The 24,046-nt window shown below is 33.4% G+C and overlaps 2 protein-coding genes and 1 pseudogene across 2 annotated transcripts; 2 read left to right on the top strand and 1 right to left on the bottom strand.

Moving 5' to 3' along the window:
• Window positions 1-2,170: 2,170 nt before the first annotated feature.
• On the bottom strand, window positions 2,171-7,110 carry LOC142608773 (protein CHROMOSOME TRANSMISSION FIDELITY 7-like; annotated as a pseudogene).
• Window positions 7,111-13,005: 5,895 nt separating this feature from the next.
• On the top strand, window positions 13,006-16,112 carry LOC142610493 (uncharacterized). Its single transcript, XM_075782306.1, has 4 exons — window positions 13,006-13,128; window positions 13,306-14,171; window positions 14,901-14,973; window positions 15,726-16,112. Exons 2-4 carry the CDS (start codon window positions 13,323-13,325, stop codon window positions 15,764-15,766), a joined length of 963 nt encoding a protein of 320 aa, XP_075638421.1. The 5' UTR covers window positions 13,006-13,128; window positions 13,306-13,322; the 3' UTR covers window positions 15,767-16,112.
• A 2,834-nt stretch (window positions 16,113-18,946) lies between these two features.
• On the top strand, window positions 18,947-23,565 carry LOC142610492 (uncharacterized). Its single transcript, XM_075782305.1, has 7 exons — window positions 18,947-19,104; window positions 19,219-19,428; window positions 19,982-20,054; window positions 21,061-21,392; window positions 21,539-21,680; window positions 21,969-22,094; window positions 22,996-23,565. Exons 1-7 carry the CDS (start codon window positions 19,074-19,076, stop codon window positions 23,378-23,380), a joined length of 1,299 nt encoding a protein of 432 aa, XP_075638420.1. The 5' UTR covers window positions 18,947-19,073; the 3' UTR covers window positions 23,381-23,565.
• The last annotated feature ends 481 nt before the right edge of the window (window positions 23,566-24,046 follow it).

The following is a 24,046-nucleotide window of genomic DNA, read 5'->3' as shown; positions in this document are numbered from 1 at the left end:
TGTTCTCATAAAAAAAATAAAAAATTTTGAACTTCTGCAAAATTTCTAAAGTTCATCCTGACAATATATGCGCTAGCTAGAGCCATCGTCTCCTATGGTATCCAGAAGGACGAGCATGCAGACTGAGACATTTGAGGTTCTAATTCTGATTATAATTATGGCCACAAAATTCATGTAGAAGTGTGTTTCCATTATATAATAATTTAATTTAATTTATTTTTATTTTTATACTGCAAAAGATGTCTTTTTTTGTATATATAGCTCAATATACGAGGTAGGACTAATTTTAATGATTTATATGCTTATTGGTCTAGTAATATTATGTCTTTTGGACTAATTTTATGTGCTTAGTTTCTTGTTCTTAAGGATTACTTACTTTATACATTTTATTTATTTATTTTTCTTTAAATTAAATTGTCAACCACATAGAAAAGCTACAAAAGTAAGACATGGGCAATGACCACTATAAACTAAGTAAGAGAGTAGTTCATAAGGTATTTTTTATTATAGTTGAAGACAAGCAAAACTTATTATTACAGTTGTCCTCTACTTTGAAACTGGAATTGCAATGGTGCCCATAAAAAAATTGTTATGAGAACACTTATTCTTGTAATGTATATGATTTTTGAGCTAAAAGAATATCTCGTCTTATTTTAGTCTCTTGTAACTTTTGGAAGCATTTGGAGGAAGTGCATATTATGGTAACACTTTTTTGATGTGGAATTGTCCAATTCTAATGTAATAACCTTCAAATTCATTTAGAAGATTTGTTGAATTCCATGATTTTTTTCCCCAATACGGTATAGAAATTAAATGTGAGAATTGTGTTATCATGGTTAACGGTCTTGCTTCATAGTCATGACCAAGGAAATTACCCTGTAATTAACCTGATAACCAAATCCGAGAATTCTTAAAAATAAAGTCAGTAATAGTCGGCAATGAAGATACAAACTCACATTACATTAAGTATTTTGAAATTACAAGAATTTACAAATTCACATTGCATATGTATTTTGAAGTTACAAGAATTTGTACTAGACATGGAGGGGAGAATTTTGGAAATAATCTAATGCTTTATGATTCAAATCTCATCCTTAAAAACAATGTTTGTTACAAGCTAATTATCATCTGCATCACAATGACATAAAGGAACCACTCCAACTAGGTTATCCAAGTTGCTATTCATCTGCATCTTCTGCTGCAAAATATTCGTGCTGCAACGTTTGCTGCAAAATATTCATGCTGCAAAGATAAGCAGCACTTCACAACATTATATAGCAAAGGAGGCATAAAACTCAATCCAAACAGGAATGACAAAAATAAAAGTAAAATAATGTAATTTTAATTGACATAAGGACAATAAATTCCATCAAGTTATGATTTTGACTAACAATTGATTTTGAAACAACAACAAATGCACTATTACTGATGCACATAAATATAATTTACAATACAAGCCCTTAGGTAATTCGCCTGCTTTACATGAATCCCAGCTATACCTAAATGGAACACAAGGCACCAATATCACTCTCCACTGATCATAGCTGACTGTAAAGGGACCCTCTTAATTTCCACAAACGTCAAATAAGAATTTCGAGTTTACACAAGGCTGCATGTTAGCACTTGAGCAGTCAGACCTTTACACAATAGCATAAACAATAAGAATTTGGAGTTTGATACTGCACTTGAGCAATGTGTTTGGCAGAGATGAGTTCAAACATAACAAAAGATGCATGCCACCCTTGCTTTAGGCCAAATATTTCTAGTAAACCATCATCAGTATGGGCCTCAACAAAGCCTCTCTGGTAATAAACCAAAAAAAAAAAAAAGAGTAAAAGTAAGCATCCAACACTTGGAACCAACACTCTCTGAAAAGTATACTTTCACCAAGGAACCATCAATTTGACATTTGATTGTAGAACATACTTGCATATACATAGTAACAAAGACCAAGTGGTTGAGAAACAAATGAAAAGAAACATGCATTTATCTGAAATATAGCTCCAAAGAAAAATAATAAAAGAACTTCATAACAAATTTATAAAATCAATAAAGAAACAAAAGCTAAGCATTGCCTCCTTTCCAAAGAGAGGAGGTGGAATTTGATTACAACAGATGCAATTCCATAAGAAAATACATCCCTGAAAGGGCTTATAAGCTACATAAATTTACTTGCGAATTCCTGTAACACTCTCACAAGTACTTAGGCTTTAAATAAATGAAAACTACTAAATCAATAATAGATTCACTGCAAAACAGCAAATACTTCCCTCAAAAAAAAAAAAAAAAAATTATAGCACTGCAAAATAAGGATTTGGCTGTCTCAAAAAGTTGGACAAGGATTTGGTAAGTTGTAGCCTAAGAAGCATTTAAACAAACACTTTATATGCAATAAAAACATACCATGAGCCATGCTTTATATAATGACTCACCAGCCACAAGTTCCTTCACAAAATTACAAATCCAACACCCGATTGGGTAACACTTGCAAATCCAAATCACATTACAATCAAAACCTCAAACAGTAGATTTATCCCAAAAATATGAGATCCAAATGATCAATAATTACAATATAAGAAATTTCCATAAAAGATGATTTAAAAAAAATTGCACTCACCATTTACGCCTTTACGCCTTTGCAAGGTGGCCACATAGTGAACTTCCACGATGCTAACGGAGATGAGAGAGGAACAACCCATGGTACTTGAGCCGCTGTTCATGGGAGAGGAAGAGAGGAATCGTATATGAGAGTCTGAGAAAAGGAAGGAGCGCCCTGTTTTATAAGGATGCGCACACTTCTTACACTACAAAGTGTGTACAATAGTGTGCAAATAATTATTGTTTTTCTTAAAAATGGTCCTATCTGCTTTATTTTTCTCTTTCATATATATTTCCCCTCCCTCTCATTTGTGTTACCCTAGAGAGTTACAGATAAAAATGCATGCATACAAAGGCCAGTTCATCATGAACAAAAAATCAACTTTTCTTTGGGTTATTGCTCAGGGAATTTAACTTGAGACATGAAATGAAACCATGTAAATCCAGCAACGCCAATCTACAAGGGGTACTACAATTATACAAACTTTCTCACGCCAAAACTGAACCATAGAACATGATACAATCCCCTTCTAACCAGATTGTGAAAATTATAGAACTTTATACATGCAAAATTAGTCCCACTGATTGTCTAATTTAATCTTATGATACAATCAATTAATAACAAAGCAAATATGCATCTGCATGACTCAGCTGAACAGAGATGGTAAATATTTCCACCAAATATTAGCAATAGTTTCCCCAAAAATTAATGCAAAAGCAGAAATTTTTTTTGCAAAGCTTCCATTTAAGTATTTACCATCTGTTGGTTTTGTACACCAAGAAAGATCCAGTGCTAAAATAATTGGATGCCAGTGCCTTTCCAGCTGAGGTTGGCTGAGAGAGGACCAGTTGAGAGAGTTCAAGAGCAGAATCCATGCAGACACTCATCCTACAATTAGCATAAAATAAGAGAACAGCCAAAATAAGAGCAAAACACATTAGCAACTGATTAAGAAAAAGCAATCAGTTCAGTTTACTTCCAAGGGCTGTAAAAAGGTTTCATATTTGCGTTGAAGAAAAAAATGATTGTGAAATGTTCCACTCCATTTCAAGAAACAAGTGATACACATTCATATTTGTTATTAAGATATCCTAGGTTTGAACTAGTCTTGATCTTCATTTAGCTGACATGATTTGGCTGTATGTGATAGAAATACTTGAAGATGCCATATAAAATTCAGTTACTTTATCAAAAACCCCAGTGAAATAGAACACATTGAGATGAAGTGTGTCAAATGACTCAAATTATAAAAAACCTTACCTCACAGCATCTAGTTTTTGGCTAGCTATGTGCTTTCTTCGGTTAGAGGGAGTGACCCAAATAGCTCTAATGCCACAGACAGCAGGTACCCCTTCGTTTTCACAAATGACTGCTCCATTGAGATTCCCATCCAAAACCTCAGGACTATTAACAGAACGAGTTCTTTTCTTGACTTCCCTTTTAAAACTGATATCCCCAAATTGGAGGGAGGTTGAACTTTGTCTTGCCACTTCCTTGGCAGAAGTGCCCTCAGATCCCCCATTCGATGAGCATGAGCAAACTTTGAATGCTTGTTTTATTGGTTCTGCAAGTAGGCAACCTACAATCATTTGGGAGGAAATAAACAGATACACCTGCCAACATGAGAAACAAAGCAAAGAACAGCAAGTCAACACCTCAATGCACAATCATGTACAACAGAGGCATGATCCCTGATTCAAGCACTGTCCTTCCAAAAAAATTAGAAAATATAGCAAAGGACTCTAAAATCTACAGATAGCATACCAGAACCCTCTATCTGGTGCAACCAGACTGTAAGGAGGTTCATCTATTACACTGGCAGAGTGGGGCTTTAAGGCGAGGTTTGGCCCAATCAATTGCAAGATGGAACTAGGTACATCCAAATAGAAGACAACTCAAAAGTGGTCACCAATTTTGTTTTTTAAAAGTCTGTCATGCCTTTGGAGAAAATGGATGCTGATCCAAAATATTATTAATTCATCAGATGAATGCCAGGAAGTTAGAATTAATCATGCTCATTGGGAAGCAAATAGAGTAGCTTATGCAGTGTTAGTATTGAGTATTGTTATGGATAATTTCAGTCATGAGAAAACAGATTTCCTCCATCAGTAGGAAGATTTTTAGGAGAAAATTCTGGGGAACTATCCTATTTACCATATACTTTTGAGTCTAGATTATTGTTTTTCTGTTTCTAAGAAGGCAAAAACTAAACACGCACGCACTCAACACACAAAGAAGATAATAAAGTTCAATGCAAAAGCCACACACGTGTATGTATGTATGAGATAGAATTCAAGGATGAGAAACTTATGCAGACAGATGAACAAGTACACATTTTAGCATTACAGAACTGGAAGGAACCATAAAACAATCATCATAGAAGTTGTAGTTTGTTGAACGTGAATTCATAAAATTGATGTTCTATTCTGGAATCATTGAAATCTGAATGGAATAAAGTAAAATTTAACAAACAAATCAATAACAGTGAAAGAATCCTCCAGCAATTTCTTTCATTATAAGAGGAAACAAAACCTTACGAAACAATCAAGTAAAAGATAATGCCGATACCTTACAACTCTTATGGAAAATCCATCCACTTCCAAGCTCAATCTCCATCATTTTTACCACTTCCTCGACCTGCCAGTACAATATTGTCCCGACTTAATACCACTAAGCATTAACTCACGAGTCCCATTTGCATACCAATTAATATAAACTAACAAATTTGATTTTTTATTGGTAAATTAGAGATCCATCTAATGGATTCTAAATCCGTAACCTCACCCTCTACATATTCTTATGGGAGAAAAAATTTCCATTTAAGCCAGAACTCATTAGTGTAGGTATAAACACGAACCTTGCTCCTATGTGCAACAGGATCACAATCTAACACCAAATTGATTCGACCACTTTCAATTGAAGGCATATGGACAACCCTTTCACCGCACCAACCCTTTAAAAAAAAACTCCAAGTTAACAATATAAAAAATAAATCACTAAAAAAAGAGCAGTGCTAGAGAGAAATTTGAAAATATTTTTCCCACAACCTGCCAAGGTAGCAAATTATGATTAGTGTAACGCTATTTTCACATCAACCCATCATTGATAATACTTTTATTGTACGCCAATTATAAAATGTCACATCAACAGTTGTGGAAATATCATAACTTTTTTTGTCACTAGACTTAAAAACAAACAGTGAAAAACAAACAGTGAATCACAGAGTTCTTAATGTAATATACCTTGGATGGAATCCCAAGGGTATAGTCCCTATGAAGTCCCCTTGTGAGCCTTCTCATCCTCTACATCTCTAGGAGCATACTTACCCCACATGTTGAACATGTGTGTAAATTAAAATCAGATTGACCCAAATCCAAACGCAATCGTGCATAAGTTCTCTTCTTGTTCATCTTAATTGCTCCTTCAGAACTCTTCGATTTCGTTATTGAACACAAATTATCTGAATTGGGTTTTCTTCACTAGTATCTCACCAATTGACCCTTTATTACTGTACACCCAAAAATAATAAGTGTCATAGAATATATAAATTCATCATTATTCTTCAAGACCCTTGTGTGCAAACAAGTTGAAACACCCAAATTTTTAACTCAATTGATTATTATTTAGATTCCCAGATAACAAAACAGTGTATTAAACCCAATGAATATATAAAATTCATCATTGTTCTTCAAAACCCATGTATGCAAACTAGTTGAAACACCCAAATGTTTAACTTAATTGATTATTATTTAGATTCCTAGATAACAAAACAGCTTATTAAAGCCAATGAATATATAAAATTCATCCTTATTTTTCAAAACCCCATGTATGCAAACAAGTCGAAACACCCAAATGTATAGCTTAATAGATTAGTGCCTAGATTCCCAGATAACAAAACATTGTATTAAAGCCAATGAATATATAAAATTCATCATTTTATTATATAGCTTAATTTTCGTCTCCCTTAAGTGTATTGGTTATATAGCACCAATCAACTAAATTTAATTTTTTTTAAAATTTAATGAAATTTCTACAATTTTGTGTAGCTATTTGGCGCAGCCACAACTTCTAAAACAACCTTTTATTATATAGGATAATTTAACGAAATGTATATATTTACTTTACTCAAATAAATATTAAATACTTGTTTCAAAACGAATATGTGTCACCTCCTATTCATAATATGGCTCGAAGTACAATATGCTTCTTCTTTTTTTTTTCTTTTTAATCCAAAATAGTGAAGAAAGTATATCTAGAGAATATAAATTGGCTAAGTCTAGCAACCTTGAAAAATTATAGAGAAAGTGCCATAGCCATTAATTAATAAATACATTCAGATTATGCAGAGTGGAAAAATCAGCAAAATTTTCATCAAGAAAGACTTATTTTTTTAATATAAGTTACTTATGCTCGCGATTGGCATGTAGCTAAATGAACAAGAACATATCCAGCAAACCAGCATTTTCTCTCTCTTCTGGTGGGTTTAGAGAAATACTCTTGTTGAAAGCCATTCCTTTGACCAAAATTCATAAATGAGAAGTTACTTTAAGAGGCAATGAAAAAGTACTCTAGAGTTTAATTGAACCTTTAGATATATTCCACAACGATGAAGGCAACAAGTGTTTCTTCCAGAAGAAATTCAGATTCCTGTAAATACTAGATAAATTTTAGGTACATTTCCTTAATCAACAATTGTGAAAATATCATGAATTTTTTTGTCACTAGACTTAAAAACAAACAGTGAATCACATAGTTCTTAATGTAATATACCTTGAATGGAATCCCAAGGGTATAGCCTCTATGAAATCCCCTTGTGAGCCTTCTCATTCTCTTCCTCTCCAGGAGCATTAGGGGCGGAGTTGTGTTGAAGGGAGGGGGGGCCATGGCCCCCCCAAAATTTTGAAATTTTTTAAAAATATATATAATTTTTTTAATGTTTTTAAAATTTAGTCTATAAAAATAAGAGTTGGTCCCTCCAAATATTTGAATAAGTCCAATGATGCTCTTAAAAAAATAATTGGTCTAATAGTAATGAAGATATAACTTTATTTTTCGCAATTTTATTTTTTATTGTAAAATGTGCTTTTATATCTGTTAAATATTTGATAAAGTTTGGCATCAAACATATTTAAATCTATCTTTTTTAACCCGTTATGTGGCGATTAACAAGTCATTGACTCAATAAAAAAAATATTGTCATTAAAACTATACATGAAATATGTCTTTAGTTGCCACATAATAGGTTAGAGCAAGATAGTTTCAAATATGTTTGGAGACTAATTTATTCCTCCAAGTTTTGGATCATTCATATTTTTGAAAATTTCATTAATTCAATTGAAAGATTTTTTACTTACTTTTGTGATAATTTGTATTTAAAATGAAATTTTCTAAGAATTTCACTATGAAAATGGAAAAAAAAAAGAATTTTATTTTATGAAAGATCACCATCAAACATAATTTCGATTAAAAATACTAAATTTTGTTTTTGCTGGGCTTTAGTGAGGAAGCAAAGTTGTTGGCATGTAAAAGATCATTGGAATTTGCTGTGGATGCAGTGTTCACCAAGCTGATCATAGAGGGAGATAGTCTAAATGTTATGCAAGCCATTTCATCATCACGGATTAATTTTTCATTGCTAGGATATGTGGTGGATGACATTCGTCACTTGGTTCATTGTTTAGAGTGGGCTAGAATTAGCATAACTAGAAGGGATGGGAATAAGGTTGCACATGCTCTTGCTCAAACTGCTAGAAATTCCGTAGATAATGATGTGTATTGGATGGAGGATTCTCCTCCACGGACTGTGGAAGCCTTGATTCAAGATATTCTGTTATTATGATTATATGAATGATCCATTTTCAAAAAAAAAAAGTGTATATATATATGTGTGTGTGGGGGGGGGGGGGGTTGTCTTGATAAATATATTAATGCCGCAACTTGGCTTCCCCGAACAAAAATTCCTGGCTCCACCCTTGATGAGCATGCTTGACCCCACATGTTGATCTTAAATGCTCCTTCAGAACTCTTCGATTTCGCTATTGAACACAAATTATCTAAACTAGTACTAACTTGTAACATCATGCATGTGCATGGATACACTTAAAGATATACAATAAAATGTATAATATAATATATATATATATATATATATATATATATATAATTTAAATGCTATTTATAGTCATTTTTATATTTTGTTAGCTCTTTAAATTTTTTTGATATTATTAGGTATAATATGTAAATTCTCATTTTTTTAATTATTGTGAAGCACTTTTTTTTTATGATTTATTTATTCTAGACTCTTTAGCTTTTGTACTTAATAACTCACTTGAATGAATATTTATGATGTGGTCCCACATTTTATTATAAAATTAAGAAATAAAACTCTTTAAGAATAAATAATTTAGGACACATGGCGTAAAATTGGAATTCTAATTTGAAATTCTCATTTTAGTTTTTCTCAATTTCACCTATTATTTTATATTTATATATATATATATATATATATATATATATATATATATATATATATATATATATATATATATATATATATTGGGTTTCTTCACTAGTATCTCACCAATTGACCCTTTACTACTGCACACCCAAAAATAAAAGGTGTCATAGAATATATAAATTCATCATTATTCTTCAAAACCCATGTGTGCAAACAAGTTGAAACACCCAAATTTTTAACTCGATTATTATTTAGATTACCGAATAACAAAACAATGTATTAAAGCCGATGAATATATAAAATTCATTATCGTTCTTCAAAACCCATGTATGCAAACAAGTTGAAACACCCAAATGTTTAACTTAATTGATTATTATTTAGATTCCTAGATAACAAAACAGCGTATTAAAGCTAATGAATATATAAAATTCGTCATTATTTTTCAAAACCCACGTATGCAAACAAGTTGAAACACTCAAATGTATAGCTTAATTGATTATTGCTTAGATTCCCAGATAACAAAACATTGTATTAAAGCCAATGAATATATAAAACTCATCATTTTATTAAATAGCCAAATTTTCGTCTCCCTTAAGTATAATGGTTATATGGCACCAATCAACAAAATTTAACTTTAAAAAAAATTTAATGAAATTTTTGCAATTTAGTGTAGTTATTTGACGCAACCTCTGCTTTTAAACCAAACTTTTATTATATAGGATAATTTAACGAAATATATGTAAGGACCAAAAATCACAAAAACAAAATAGATTATGACAATCCGTGCCTTGATTAGAGATCCGAATACAATGAATTTGTAGAGAGGGTCCAACAACAAAAGTCCCATTTTCTGTGTCTTCCCTCTCCTATTTATATCATTTGCCCTTATCATCTCAGCCCTACACCTTTCCATCTACTCATTTCCTTCTCTCGACACCCGTCCGTCGGTAATGGAGAAAAGCTCTAACTTTGCATTCTGTACTGTTCAGGTCATGTCTATATTAATGCAACGGATAAAATCGGTACTTCCTAATTAATGCGGCCAGAATGGTTGGTGCAGGACATTTAATGCAACACTCATAGTTATCCAGCCACATTCAGATATTTGCAATATGTCCCCCACTTCATCAATCTCTTTTTCTTGCTTTACCCGCCCATGCCACTTCATCCTTGGGCATATTTCTTTATTTCTTTATTCTCCTCTGCTCATTAGACCTTTGAGTATCTCTCCGGGTTTTCGGCTCTTCAGATCCTCGGGTCTTTGGGTCTTCGGCACCTCACAATATATATTTACTTTACTGAAATAAATATTAAATACTTATTTCAAAATGAATATGTTTCACCTTCTATTCGTAATATGGCTCGAAGCATATTATGAATTTTTTTTTCTTTTTAATCTAGAATAGTGAAGAAAGTCATAATATCAAGAGAATATAAATAGACTAAGTCTAGCAACCTTGAAAAATTAAAGAGAAAGTGTCATAGCCATTAATTAATAAATACATTCAGATTATGCAGAGTGGAAAAATCAGCAAAATTTTCATCATGAAAGACTTCTTTTTTTAATATAAGTTACTTTTGCTCGCGATTGGCATGTAGCTAAATGAATAAGAACATATCTAGCAAACCAGCATTCTCTCTCTCTTATTGTGGATTTAGAGATATACTCTTGTTGAAAGTCATTCCTTTGACCTTAATTCATAAATTAGAAGTTAGTTTAAGAGGCAATGAAAAAGTACTCTAGAGTTTAAATGAACCTTCAGATATATACCACAACAATGAAGGAAACAAGTGTTTCTTCCAGAAGAAATTCAGATTCCTGTAAATTTTAGGTACATTTCCTTAATTTTTGTACCTTAGTTTTCTATTTAAATTAAAACATATGTCTACTTTGACCAATGCAGCACAAACAATATTATCTTTTCCCATATACAATTAAATTCAATGCAGCCATATGTTTGAATATAATAAGAAAACCAAAAGTATAAGACCTAAAGAACTATACCTCAGTTTTACCATTTAGTTTTAGACTAAGGAGAACTAATACATTTTTATCAAATCCTAGACCTACTAATGTATAGATATTGAACTGATTTAACTGATTTTTTTTTTTTCATAAGTAACAAAAGAAGACAAACACTCTCGGTAGTTATTAACCATTCATAATTGAAGGATACAATTTTCTAAATAGTTAGTATCAAAACAAAAGTCTACATCTCCTTAAAAGTTGAAAAATAAAAAAATATTTTTAATCTATCAATTAGAAACTTCTTTAATTTTAGACCCTTCCAATCTTTTATTCTACAAGGGACTGCATTCTTTGTGTACCAAATTCCTACAAGGCAAATGATACATGAATATTTACAATAAATGATTTCAATTATGCATTTTCATTCATTAACTATAATAACTGTAAATTAGACGGAGAGTAGTTGATTTTTCCAGTGCAAATCTTCTTATACGAATTAATTGAATTAATTATTATCTTTGGTTTGGTTGTAATTACCATACAAATATTACCATTTTTTCTTATCTAGGCTAATATTTAATCTATGTTGTGTATCCAAGAGTTAGATCTTTCTGGATATACACCATTATCATCAGTTTTTTTAAGTCTATGCTAGTCTTTTCTTGATGCAATTCTTTACCTTGAGTTTTCATTTAGAGGATAATTTTTCACTTTCTCTTTGTTTTTAATTAAAATGACAGCCAAAAAATTATATTGTACAGATTGATATTCACACTTTGTTTTCTTCTATGGTTTGCCAAAGTCTACCACTACAGTCTATGGGTCAATTTCTAACAACAACAGGATTACTAAATAGGTCTTGTGACATCATGTCATTGGTTTCTTTGCTATATCCCAGTCCACAAGCACTAACTACAAGCTCAAAATGCTAACTTGATCACAAAACCTAAATACTAATTCACTCTTCCTCTTGCTAGCAAACTTGACCTGAAGTTAGGTTAGGACCTTGATTTCAATTTCCAGCTATGCACAACCATTACATAACTCACTCTACAACATACAAAAGCTTAACTCTTATTACTTATAAGAATTCAAAAAATAAAATAAACTTTAAATTCATTCTGCAGGGGTAAATATTACAAGAGCAAACAACAAAATAAAGATGTTACTAGGGCACGAAAAAGATAGTGGCCATCTCCAGCGACTTTCTCAACTGAATAGTGCCCAATTTTCCTTATATCCGATGACTCTCTACCCTTGTTAATCAAAATCATATGAGAAAAAAATAATTGTCTTGAACTTCAATCATAGCTAACATTTTTATTATTACTGAAACTTAATGCACCCATTCCCTGATTTTTTTTTTTTAAATCACTGAGCCAAAACACCAAATGGGTTTATTGTTTATCAGTTGAACTAACTAGAAACATCATAGTAAACATGTTGAACATATAAGTAGTGACCCACAAAAAAGAAAAACGAAAAAAAAAGAGGCCTAGACTTTTTAAATACTCAAAACTTAATTTGAAAATCTTTGATGTCAAAATTTGGTGTAAAAATAAAATAATACTTATTGTATTTTTTAGGAAATATATGTATAATGGATACATGTAAAAATATACTTTGGGAATTTAAAGACTAATATTTATAAATTTAAAAATAAACAACTAATATTTAAAAATATATTGATTTTCAAAAAAAAAATTATATTTTTTTGAGAAACAATATTTCAAAATAGATGAAACTAAAAAGTACGCCCATCTTATTAAAATAATAATAATAATAATAATAATATAGTTCCACTAGCCGAGCAACGGTCATATCTCTCTCTCTCTGTTTCAGATTTTGAATTTGAACCCAAAACCCTCTTCCCCAAAAAATCAAGATCTCAATATTTTTCAGAATTTGCACCCGACCTTCCCCCAAAACCGTCAAAATCTCAATCTTTTTCGGATTTTGCACCCAATCCTAACCCTAGCTTCCCTAAAAATTCAAATCACACCATCAAAATCTCATCAATCTTTTTCAACCCCAATTCTTTATTACAATTCGTGGTCTCTCTGATTCTGTACACAAATCAAGTCTCCACTCTCACACTCTTGGGTAAGTCTTTTTCTCTACTCTCAAGGCTCTAGTTTTTTCTTTGATTTAGAATGCACTTTTCTTATTTATGCTTCTGATTATGCTTCTTATTTATTGGTTGATTATTGTTATCATGCTTCTTCTATTACCAATGTAGTACGATTATTTATATATATATATATATTGACATGTCTACAGATGACATAAGAAAAGAAATGGGGGAACCAAGGAGTATTGCAATATATGAAACTGTATATGGCCAGTATGACCGTGTATGTTGGGGAAAAATTGATCTTGGAAATATTACGGGCTTTCAAAGCCTAATGAGAGAGATTGAATGCATGGTGAGAGAATTTTCTGGTAAAATGACTAAAGAATACAGGAATCATGTTGTTTCTGTATTAGATCCTTTGTTTGATTTTAGAGTCACTTACGCGGATTTGGACGATAATAGCCTTAATATCATGACAACTCCGTGGGCGTTCTTCAGAACAAGAATTGATGAAATAGGTATCACTCAGAAATATGATGAGCCTGTTGGTAGAGAGATTCCTATTGAAGGAATTGATCAAATTATGAAATTGGACATTGGTGCAATTGAAAATTTCTTATCCTTCTATCGTGCTCTCCAATTTTTAGGTTCTGCATACACAAATACAGATCCTGAGGATCATTTCACCTCTGAAGAGCCTTGGGAAGGATATAGTCTATATCTGCTATCTAATCAAAACATCATTGTTACACCTCACAAGGTTTGGAGGTCGGCTGGACAGTTATGGGAAGAAAGGGAATTAGTAGAGATTGATACTGCAACAGTTGCCTCTTCCATGGATTCCAATAACGAAGAAGATGAATTGATGGCAGTGAATGCAGAAATTGATGATGCTTCTTCTGTTGTAGCAGGGATCGATGATGCTTCTTCAACGGACGATGATGCTTCTGAGATGGCAGGAAATATAGCAGGGGTTGATAATGGTTCTTCGACTGATGCTGATGCTTCTGACATGGCAGGAAATGTTTTGCTGTCAGGGATTGGTTTTTCTTCTTCTTCTTCTGAAGATGAGGTAGATGACTTCTTACAGTGGGGAACCAAACATGTTACTGATTGGCACAAGTTCAAGTATATGCTTACCAGGATTGTTGTCAAACCAAAGTTACTAAGTGGCTAGATGGTACTTCTTAGTGGCTAGATGGTACTCTAGCAAGAATAGCTACTATTTCTTTTATAATGTTAGACTTCACGTTTAAAACCTCATAAAGTTTTGTGAAGATTGTTGACAAACCAAAGTTACTAAGTGGCTAGACAGTAGCTTTTTAGTGGCTAGATGGTACTGTAGTAAGAATAGCTACTATTTCTTTCATAATTCTGTTAGACTTCATAAAGCTTTGTGTTTTTACTTAGAAACTGTTGAGATTTTGCGTAGTTTCCAAAAGTCAAAAACTTTAGAAAGTGCTGTATGTTTCACCTTGAATATATCATTTACACTTCTATCATATTTTTTCTATTAACATTACTAAATATATCACATGATTATTGGTTTAAATGAAATTTATCAAATTTTGAGTTTTAAACGAAACTAACTCAAAACTATAAAATTACCTGGCTTCCATTCACTCTGCTTTGGTTAGTTTGCCTGAGCCCAATTCTAATGGTACACCTATGTTGTTCACCTAAAGCTGGTTTATGTTAGTTATGCTTCACGTTAACACAATAAAATTGTTGTTCTCTTCCTTGAATCTTTTACTTTGTACCACATTATAGTGGGTGTTAAATTATGAGTCACTTATTGCAGTGCAAGCTATTGTTTATCAAGGTGGATATGGAGGAGAATATGGTGGAACTGGAACCACCACTGATTTCCAGAGGTAATTTAAATAATACGTGCCCGTTATTAAGTAACGAAATTAAATGGAAGTGATCTTATTGATCTTATATATGTTGCCTAGTTTTAAGATTGTTGGTCCTATGATCAATCTTAAAAGTATGTACCATGTTGCTGCAATGCTGGCATAATATGTTATGACACGATATACTTAAGATGAGCCTTAAGACATTCCCTCTCTCTAAGCTGTCTTGCGCTCTTTCATTTTGTATATATAACAACCATATTAGCATATGTCGAAGTGGGAACAGCTTGTTAGCAAGAATTTTAGTGAACCTGTATTCATTTTCCAGATTTTTGCTCGAAAAATGAGGATTTTATCTTCCTCTAGCCATTTATTTTCATAGATAATTTATATGTGCAATATCATGCATATGAAATTAGAAATTTCAATAAGTTGTTTCTTTTACACCAATCATGATGCTGTAGTTAAAACACACGTTGTTTCATCCATTACTGCCCAAAGCATGCTGGTGCTTTAATGAGATAAGTTGTAGAAGATCCCACCCGGAGATCTTCCCCAATTATAGTTTCTGCTTTATGTCAAATACTGGTCTTGGCTTAAGCATGAATCACAGACAGCTTTACACTCTTTGTACATGTTCACTTAAATCTTTCATTTATGCCGAAGTTGTTTTATTCTGTTTTAGTCTCTTTTTCTTGATGGAATCTTTATCAAGTTCAACATTGTAGCGTCAAACTGCAAACTTCTGTTAACTCAAAATTCCTTTGTAGGCAAATATTGGATGAGTAGAGATACGAGAATTGCTCATTGATCATGTTGATCATGGTTGCTGCTGGGGAAGTCGTCCAGCTTGGAAGTGGAAGATTCATACGGTTGAATACTGCAATGTTTATGTAGGAACTCTAGATACATTTATAGAGGAAAGGGAACTTATAACAGAAACAGAGACCTACCTTGGGGCCTACCTCAGTGGAAATATTGATGGAAAGGATAATGGACTTGAACTTGGAATCTGGGAATTGGATTTAAGGTCTCAGTTCCCTCTTCTATTTACATCTTACGAAGAATCACGGGCAAAAATTCCCCATTCTGAAACCATTGAGAAATGCTCGAGTATGGGTTCATAAAATAACACTCTTTGGGGTGAAGAAATAATTTAAATGTAAAAGAAACTCAAATTTGTGTCATTTTATTCGCTTAGTTACAAATGGTAGCATTCATTGTTTTGTCCTAACTTAACCTTGGATAAGATTTGCAGGATGTGATGGACGGGGAAGTCTGTCCTACATGCAATGCAAACCAATAACCTGGATTTTATAAGGAAAATCAGATGACTGAATGCCCTGCTTGTTATGGAAGAGGTTTAATTGCCCATAGAGATGGATCAGACACAAAGTGAGTTGTTTATTTTTTGATGATTCATCTGTCTGTGAATGCAGTCAAATCCTGTTTCAAGCTCTAAAATAAGTATCATGCTGTCTAACTTCAACTTTTGTTCTTTACGTGTCTTTAACTAAAACTTTGCTCGTGTACTTCACTTCCAATTAAATACTAAAACAGGATATTTGAAAGCAGTTTTGACTGTTGAGTGCAGTTTGATGTTTAGCTTCAAGTGTTGGAACTGGATGGTACTCTGCTGGTGTAAATTTCATGGTTCATTCACTCAGAATAATATTTTCTTTGCAGATGTGTGAAATGTAACGGCAAGGGAAAGATTCCTTGTGACACTTGTGCATCTCGTGGACTAAGTAAATGTGAGACATGTAATGCAAGTGGTTCTCTTCGGTCACGCAAGGTCACCATTGTTCAATGGTATGTTTTTATTATATTTTTTGTTATTATCATTTAATGGTATGCTGCTAGTTTGTGAAGCAAATATTTCCAATCACTGTGCCTATGAAGGCCAGAATGCTATCAGTTTGGATAAGCTCACCCACCTACATTTCTTAATGAATGAGGTTTAGAAGGTTTTCAAGAGTAAATTTTTTCAATAACATTAGTTCATTATAATTCATATTTTAGAGGAAGTCACTCTATCATGAGTTGTCTATTATCTTCAAGTAATGTTATGGTTTACATTCTTCAATACGGGCACAACCTTGAAGATGTCCCTGTCAAGTGATTTGTATTTGGTCGTCAAACATATAGGATCTATATAACTTCTCACTGGCAGTATGCCTGCATGAAAAATTGAATGATTTATTGTAGTTTGTGTACGAACATCATCTCTTTGCAGGAGTTTTGTTCTTGTTAGAAAGCTACTAATTGACTAAATGGTTTCTGAAAGAAAAACCAAAGCGTCCACAGGATTTATACATAATTTCGGTTAAGGTCTGAGATGTAAGCTGTCTCCATAAGCATATAGGGACTGAGATTTGCTTGATATAATCTCTTTTAACAACTATGATTTTTAGACAAGCAATTGTATTCTTCTAGAAATCATTTGTCTCCAAACCATGTTAGTGTTGTAATATATCACCTTTCATGTTTAACCAGAGTAACTGACTGCGCCTGTAAATTAGCTTAGGAGATTCTATGTTCTCTAATTTTTTTTGGGAGGGGGTGGGGGTGTTTAGCATGAGCGATATATGAGTTATTGTGTTTCTATGGCCGTCATAGTTCGCATTCTTATGATTTTGTGCTGTTGCATATATTGACGTGCATGAAAGTGAATAATGAACGAGAAAAACAAAATCCTGTTACAAGAAGACACTTTCAACTCGAATAGTTAGTGCAACAAGTGGAGCAGCATCAGTCCTGATGAAGTTTTCCCCAGAGCCAAAGGTGTCCAGTTGTGCAACACTCAGGCATATCAATGCACTCCTGCCTTTTTTGCTGACTCTTTCTCTCTCAACAAGTTTTCTTCTGAAGTTATTGCCGAGAGAGCACCTGTACCTCCCTCTGCTAGAGTCATATGTGAGAGGCATGCCATCTCCGTTGTGCCAGTTACGCGTGTCACCATGTCTCATCGCAATCGATCCTTCAGTTTCTATATTATTGGCTTTAGCAGGGAGGTCTACTTGACGGACTATTATCCTTCTAGGTTTTGCTGGAGGCTATGTCCTTGCTTGGAATGGTTGAAGCTGTAATTAGGCAAATTTTCATTTTTAAGAGAGTTCTGTGATCTTTGCTTCCTTTGCTAGTCAATAAGTTGTTGTATTCTACCTTTATGATTTTGGGGACCATAATTTTCTTTTGTCAGTAAATATTTGGTTAGCTACTATATCTTTTATAATTCTGTAACACTTCATAAAGTTTTATGTTTTTACTTAGAAACTGCGAGATTTTTCGTAGTTTCCAAAAGTCAAAAACTTTAGAAAGTGCGGTATGTTTCACCTTTTGAAGATAGTTATATATGGTTTAAAATATAATTGAGTAAATTACTTTCTAAACCTTAGAGTTTATGATATCTTTCATTTTTTTTTTTTTGGCCGAATTTTGAAGTACTTTGTATAAACTTGTAACTTTCAAATATTTTATTTAAACCTCAAAATTTATAAAAATGTTTCATTTACACTTCTATCATACTTTTGCTATTAATATTATTAAATATATCACATGAGTATTGGTTAAATGAAATTTTTATCAAATTTTGAGGTTTAAACGAAACTAACGCAAAACTATAAAGGTTTAAATAATACTGTTTGAAACTACAATTTTTTTTGGTTGCTTTTTATAGAATCTGAAACTATAAAGTTGAAATGAAACATTTTGAAAAACCTTTAAGATTTAAATAAATAGAGCATATCTATAAATATATAAATAAAAGTAAAAAAAAACTAATATAAATTTACCCAAACTATATAAAACAAAAAACTACATATACACTCTGGCTAATGACGAGCCAGTGGCATTGGTCCGTTGGATCCACCGAACCAATTCTCCACGCCACTCGTTCTTTTGCATTAATCAACCGACTTGAAGAACAGATGGGTGTGGACCCAGGTCACCCAACTCTGTTTTTGTCCTGTTAAGTGTGGAACCCAAATCGTCACTTCGCTGTCTTGTAATAATCCTTGACTTTGATCCACTTCCTTACCAGCTAAGAAAATATATTTCACAATATTTATAGTCCACTCTCAAATCTCTATCTTTCCCTCAAACACAAACACAAAAACATGGAGGAGCCTCTACTCTCATCAGTCTCAGGTATACACAATCTCACACACACTTGTAAACACTTCTCGTGCATTTAAATTTCCAACCTTTATAGCTTTATCTCTAATATTTCTTTATGGGGTTTTTTGTTTTTTTTTGCGAAAGAACAAAGAAGTGAAGCGGCAACAGAGAAAGATGGCGAAAAATGGAGCTCGTACCAGTACGTGGGAAGAACAGGTTCTGCGATTCCTACTGCTTCGTTGGCCGGCACTGAAGTCAGCGTTGAAGAGATTCGATCGGCGGCTACTTTTTCCGATCATTACCCACCTTCCATTCACGCCGCTTTGGTTAGTTCGCCTGAGCCCGATCCTAATGGTACGCCTATGTTGCTCAATTGGCTAATTCTGATATGGGTTTTGAATCTTGGTTAATGGGTTTATGTTATTTTGAGGTATAGTAGAGTTTTTGTTTGTCAAGATTAAGGTTATGGTTTGGTGTTTGGCAATGCCCTGTTTTGTTCTCTATGTTTATATAGTACGGATAGAATATAATCACGGAAAAGAATACATGTGACCGACCTTAATTAGTATGTTGAGGATCCATAGCTGACTCCAAAATTTTGGAGCTAAGACTGGGTTGTTGTTGTTGTTATTGTTGTGTTGCTGAAGAATTGTAGGGAAAGAAGAGAAATTAAGATACAAAAACTACAATTTGACAAACATTATAGTAGAGTCTGGCTTACGAAGCAAGTTTTTCACTTTCAGAAATCAAGGCTGACATTAAATGATTCGTTGTTTTCTCATCAACTAAAGCTGGTTTATATTAGTTATGCTTCACGTTATCACAATGAAATTGCTGTTCTCTTCCTTGAATCTTTTACTTTGTACCACATTATGGTGGGTGTTAAATTACGAGTCACTTATTGCAGTGCAAGCTATTGTTTATCAAGGTGGATATGGAGGAGAATATGGTGGAATTGGAACCACCACTGATTTCCAGAGGTAATTTAAATAATATGCACCTGTTATTAAGTAACAAAATTAAATGGAAGTGATCTTAATCGTATTGGTCTTATATATGTTGCCCAGTTTTAAGATTGTTAGTCCTATGATCAATCTTAAAAGTATGTATCATGTTGCTGCAATGCTGGCATAATATGATATGACATGATATACTTAAGATGAGCCTTAAGACATTACCTCTTTCTATGCTGTCTTGCACTCTTTCATTTTGTACATATAACAACCAAAAGGCATATTGTGTTGTGGGGCAAATATTATATTGGCTAAAATCATCCATTATTTGTGCTAAGTATTCGTGCTTGCATATGATAATAGCAAAAGGGGTAGCGTACTTTTGCCCAGGCACAAACAAGAAATAGAAATTGTCTCTAGTATGGAAGAATGACAATTAAGGGATGAGGACAGCTTATTTTCTGGGGAAGCAATTTTGGGGATAAAGAAGAATAAGAAGAATTTCAGTGATTTCATTGCCATATTAGCATATGTCGAAGTGGGAACAACTTGTTAGCAAGAATTTTGGTGAACCTGTATTTATTTTCAAGACTTTTGCTTCAAAAATGAGGATTTTATCTTCCTCTAGCCATTTATTTTCATAGATAATTTATATGTGCATTATCATGCATGTGAAATTAACAAATTTCAATAAGTTGTTTCTTTTACACCAATCATGATGCTGTAGTTAAAAAACACTTTGTTTCATCCATTACTGCCCAAAGCATGCTGGTGCTTTTATGAGATAAGTTGTAGAAGATCCCACCTGGAGATCTTCCCCGATTATAGTTTCTGCTTTATATCAAATACTGGTCTTGGCTTAAGCATGAATCACAGACAGCTTTACACTTTCTGTACATGTACATTTAAATCTTTCATTTATGCCTAAGTTGTTTTATTCTGTTTAAGTCTCTTTTTCTTGATGGAATCTTTATCTAGTACAACATTGTAGCGTCAAACTGCAAACTTCTGTTAACTCAAAAATCCTTTGTAGGCCAATATTGGATGAAGTAGAGATACGAGAATTGCTCATTGATCATGTTGGTCATCGTTGCTGCTGGGGAAGTCGTCCAGCTCGGACGTGGAAGATTCATACGGTTGAAGACTGTAATGTTTATGTAGGAACTCTAGATACGTTTATAGAGGAAAGGGAACTTATAACAGAAACAGAGGGCTACCTCGGTGGAAATATTGATGGAAAGGATAATGGACCTGAACTCGGAATCTGGGAATTGGATTTAAGGTCTCAGTTCCCTCTCCTATTTACATCTTATGAAGAATCACGGGCAAAAATTCCCCATTCTGAAACCATTGAGAAATGCTCAGGTAGGGGTTCTGAAAGTACAGACTCTTTGGGGTGAAGAAATAATTTAAATGTAAAAGAAACTCAAATTTGTGTCATTTTATTCTCTTAGTTACTAATGGTAGCATTCATTGTTTTTTCCTAACTCAACCTTGGATGAGATTTGCAGGATGTGATGGACGGGGAAATATTGTCTGTCCTACATGCAATGCAAACAAAGAACCTGGAGTTTACAAGGAAAATCAGATGACTGAATGCCCTGCTTGTTATGGAAGAGGTTTAATTGCCCATAGAGATGGATCAGACACAAAGTGAGTTGTTTATTTTTTGATGATTCATCTGTCTGTGAATGCAGTCAAATCTTGTTTCAAGCTCTAAAATAAGTATCATGCTGTCAAACTTCAACTTTTGTTCTTTACGTGTCTTTAACTAAAACTTTGCTCATGTACTTCACTTCCAATTAAATACTAAAACAGGATATTTGAAAGCAGTTTTGACTGTTGAGTGCAGTTTGATGTTAGCTTCAAGTGTTGGAACTGGATGGTACTCTGGTGGTGTAAATTTAATGGTTCATTCATTCAAAATAATTGTCTTTGCAGCTGTGTGAATTGTAATGGCAAGGGAAAGATTCCTTGCGCAACTTGTGCATCTCGTGGACTAATTAAATGTGAGACATGTAATGCAAGTGGTTCTCTTCGGTCATGCAAGGTCGCCATTGTTCGATGGTATGTTTATATTTTATTTTTGCAAGTATCGTTTAATGGTATGCTGCTAGTTTGTGAAGCAAATATTTCCGAACACTGTGCCTATAAAGGCCAGAATGCTATCAGTTTGAATAAGCTAACCCACCTACATTACTTAATGAATGAGGTTCAGAAGGTTTTCAAGAGTAAATTCTTTTAATAAGATTAGTTCATTATAATTCATATTTTAGAGGTAGTCACTCTATCATGAGTTATCTATTATCTTCAAGTACTGTTATGGTTTACATTCTTTAATATGGGCACAACCTTGAAGATGTCCCTGTCAAGTGATTTGTATTTGGTCGTGAAACATATAGGATCTACTTAACTTCTTACCGGCAGTATGGCTGCATTAAAAATTGAATGATTTATTGTAGTTTGTGTACGAACATCATCTCTTAGCAGGAGTTTTGTTCTTGTCAGAAAGCTACTAATTGACTAAATGGTTTCTGAAGGAAAAACCAAAGCGTCCACAGGATTTATACATAATTTCGGTTAAGGTCTGAGATGTAAGCTGTCTCCAGAAGCATATGGGGACTGAGATTTACTTGATATAATCTCTTTTACAACTATTATTTTTAGACAGGCAATTGTATTCTTCTTGAAATCATTTGTCTCCAAACCATGTTAGTGTTGTAATATATCACCTTCATGTTTAATTAGAGTGATTGACTGCATCTGTAAATTAGCTTAGCAGATTCTATGTTCTCTCATTTTTTTTTGGGAGGGGGTGGGGGTGGGGGGGTGTGTATAGCATGAGCAATATATGAGTTATTGTGTTTCTATGGCTGTCGTAGTTCGCATTCTTATGATTTTGTGATGTTGCCTGTATTGATGTGAATGAAAGTGAAAATTGAACGAGAAAAACAAAATCCTGTTACAGGAAGACACTTTCAACTCGAAAAGTTAGTGCAACAAGTGGAGCAGCATCAGTTCCTGATGAAGTTTTCCACAGAGCCAAAGGTGTCCAGTTGTGCAACACTCAGGCATATCAATGCACTCCTGCCTTTTTTGCTGACTCTTTCTCCCTCAACAAGTTTTCTTCTGAAGTTATTGCGGAGAGAGCACCTGTACCTCCCTCTGCTAGAGTCATATGTGAGAGGCATACCATCTCCGTTGTGCCAGTTACACGTGTCACCATGTCTCATCGCAATCGATCCTTCAGTTTCTATATTATTGGCTTTAGTAGGGAGGTCTACTTGAAGGACTATTATCCTTCTAGGTTTTGTTGGGGGCTATGTCCTTGCTTGGAATGGTTGAAGCTGTAATTAGGCAAATTTTCATCTTCAAGAGAGTTCTGTGATCTTTGCTTCCTTTGCCAGGCAATAAGTTGTTGGATTCTACCTTTATGATTTTGGGGACCATAATTTTCTTTTGTCAGTAAATATTTGGTTTGCTTTGATGCACTTGTGTGTTAACTGTTCAGCTAAAATATATCATGGGGTTTCTATTATTTTTGGGCTTTGTTCATATGTTCTTGACCAAGCGTGCTGAATGTTTTTTTTCTTTTTCTTTTTGATAATCTTGTTGTAAAGGAGAACAGGTAATGCCTACTGAGTTACAAGGCTGTGCGGAATGTCGTTTAAGCAAAATGAAAGTTGAAATTCTTTGCATAAAGTTAGTTCTTTATTACTTATTGTGTCTCTTTGGATCCTTGACATTTTTTCAACTTAGTTATGTGGCTTGGGTCGATTCTCCTAATATAATTCTTAGATCTTACACTGCGTGAAATATAGGGAGTGGTGCTGTGATTGTGTAGTCCACTTGAGTCATAGTCCATTAATCGGGGATGATAATCGAATTCATTAGCTATAAGGTGATGCAACATTTTCTATTAGAATGAAACCAATTCTATGTACTTCGTTTTCAGACCAAATAACGAGTCAAATAATGCTTATATTTCGCAGGCGCAAATCATGTATGTATGGGCCCAA

The sequence above is a fragment of the Castanea sativa genome, chromosome 9 (assembly GCF_040712315.1).
Source record: "Castanea sativa cultivar Marrone di Chiusa Pesio chromosome 9, ASM4071231v1".
Classification (NCBI taxonomy): Eukaryota; Viridiplantae; Streptophyta; class Magnoliopsida; order Fagales; family Fagaceae; genus Castanea; species Castanea sativa.
The sequence above is the reverse complement of the archived record's forward strand: the minus strand, read 5'-3'. Positions and strand labels throughout refer to the sequence as shown.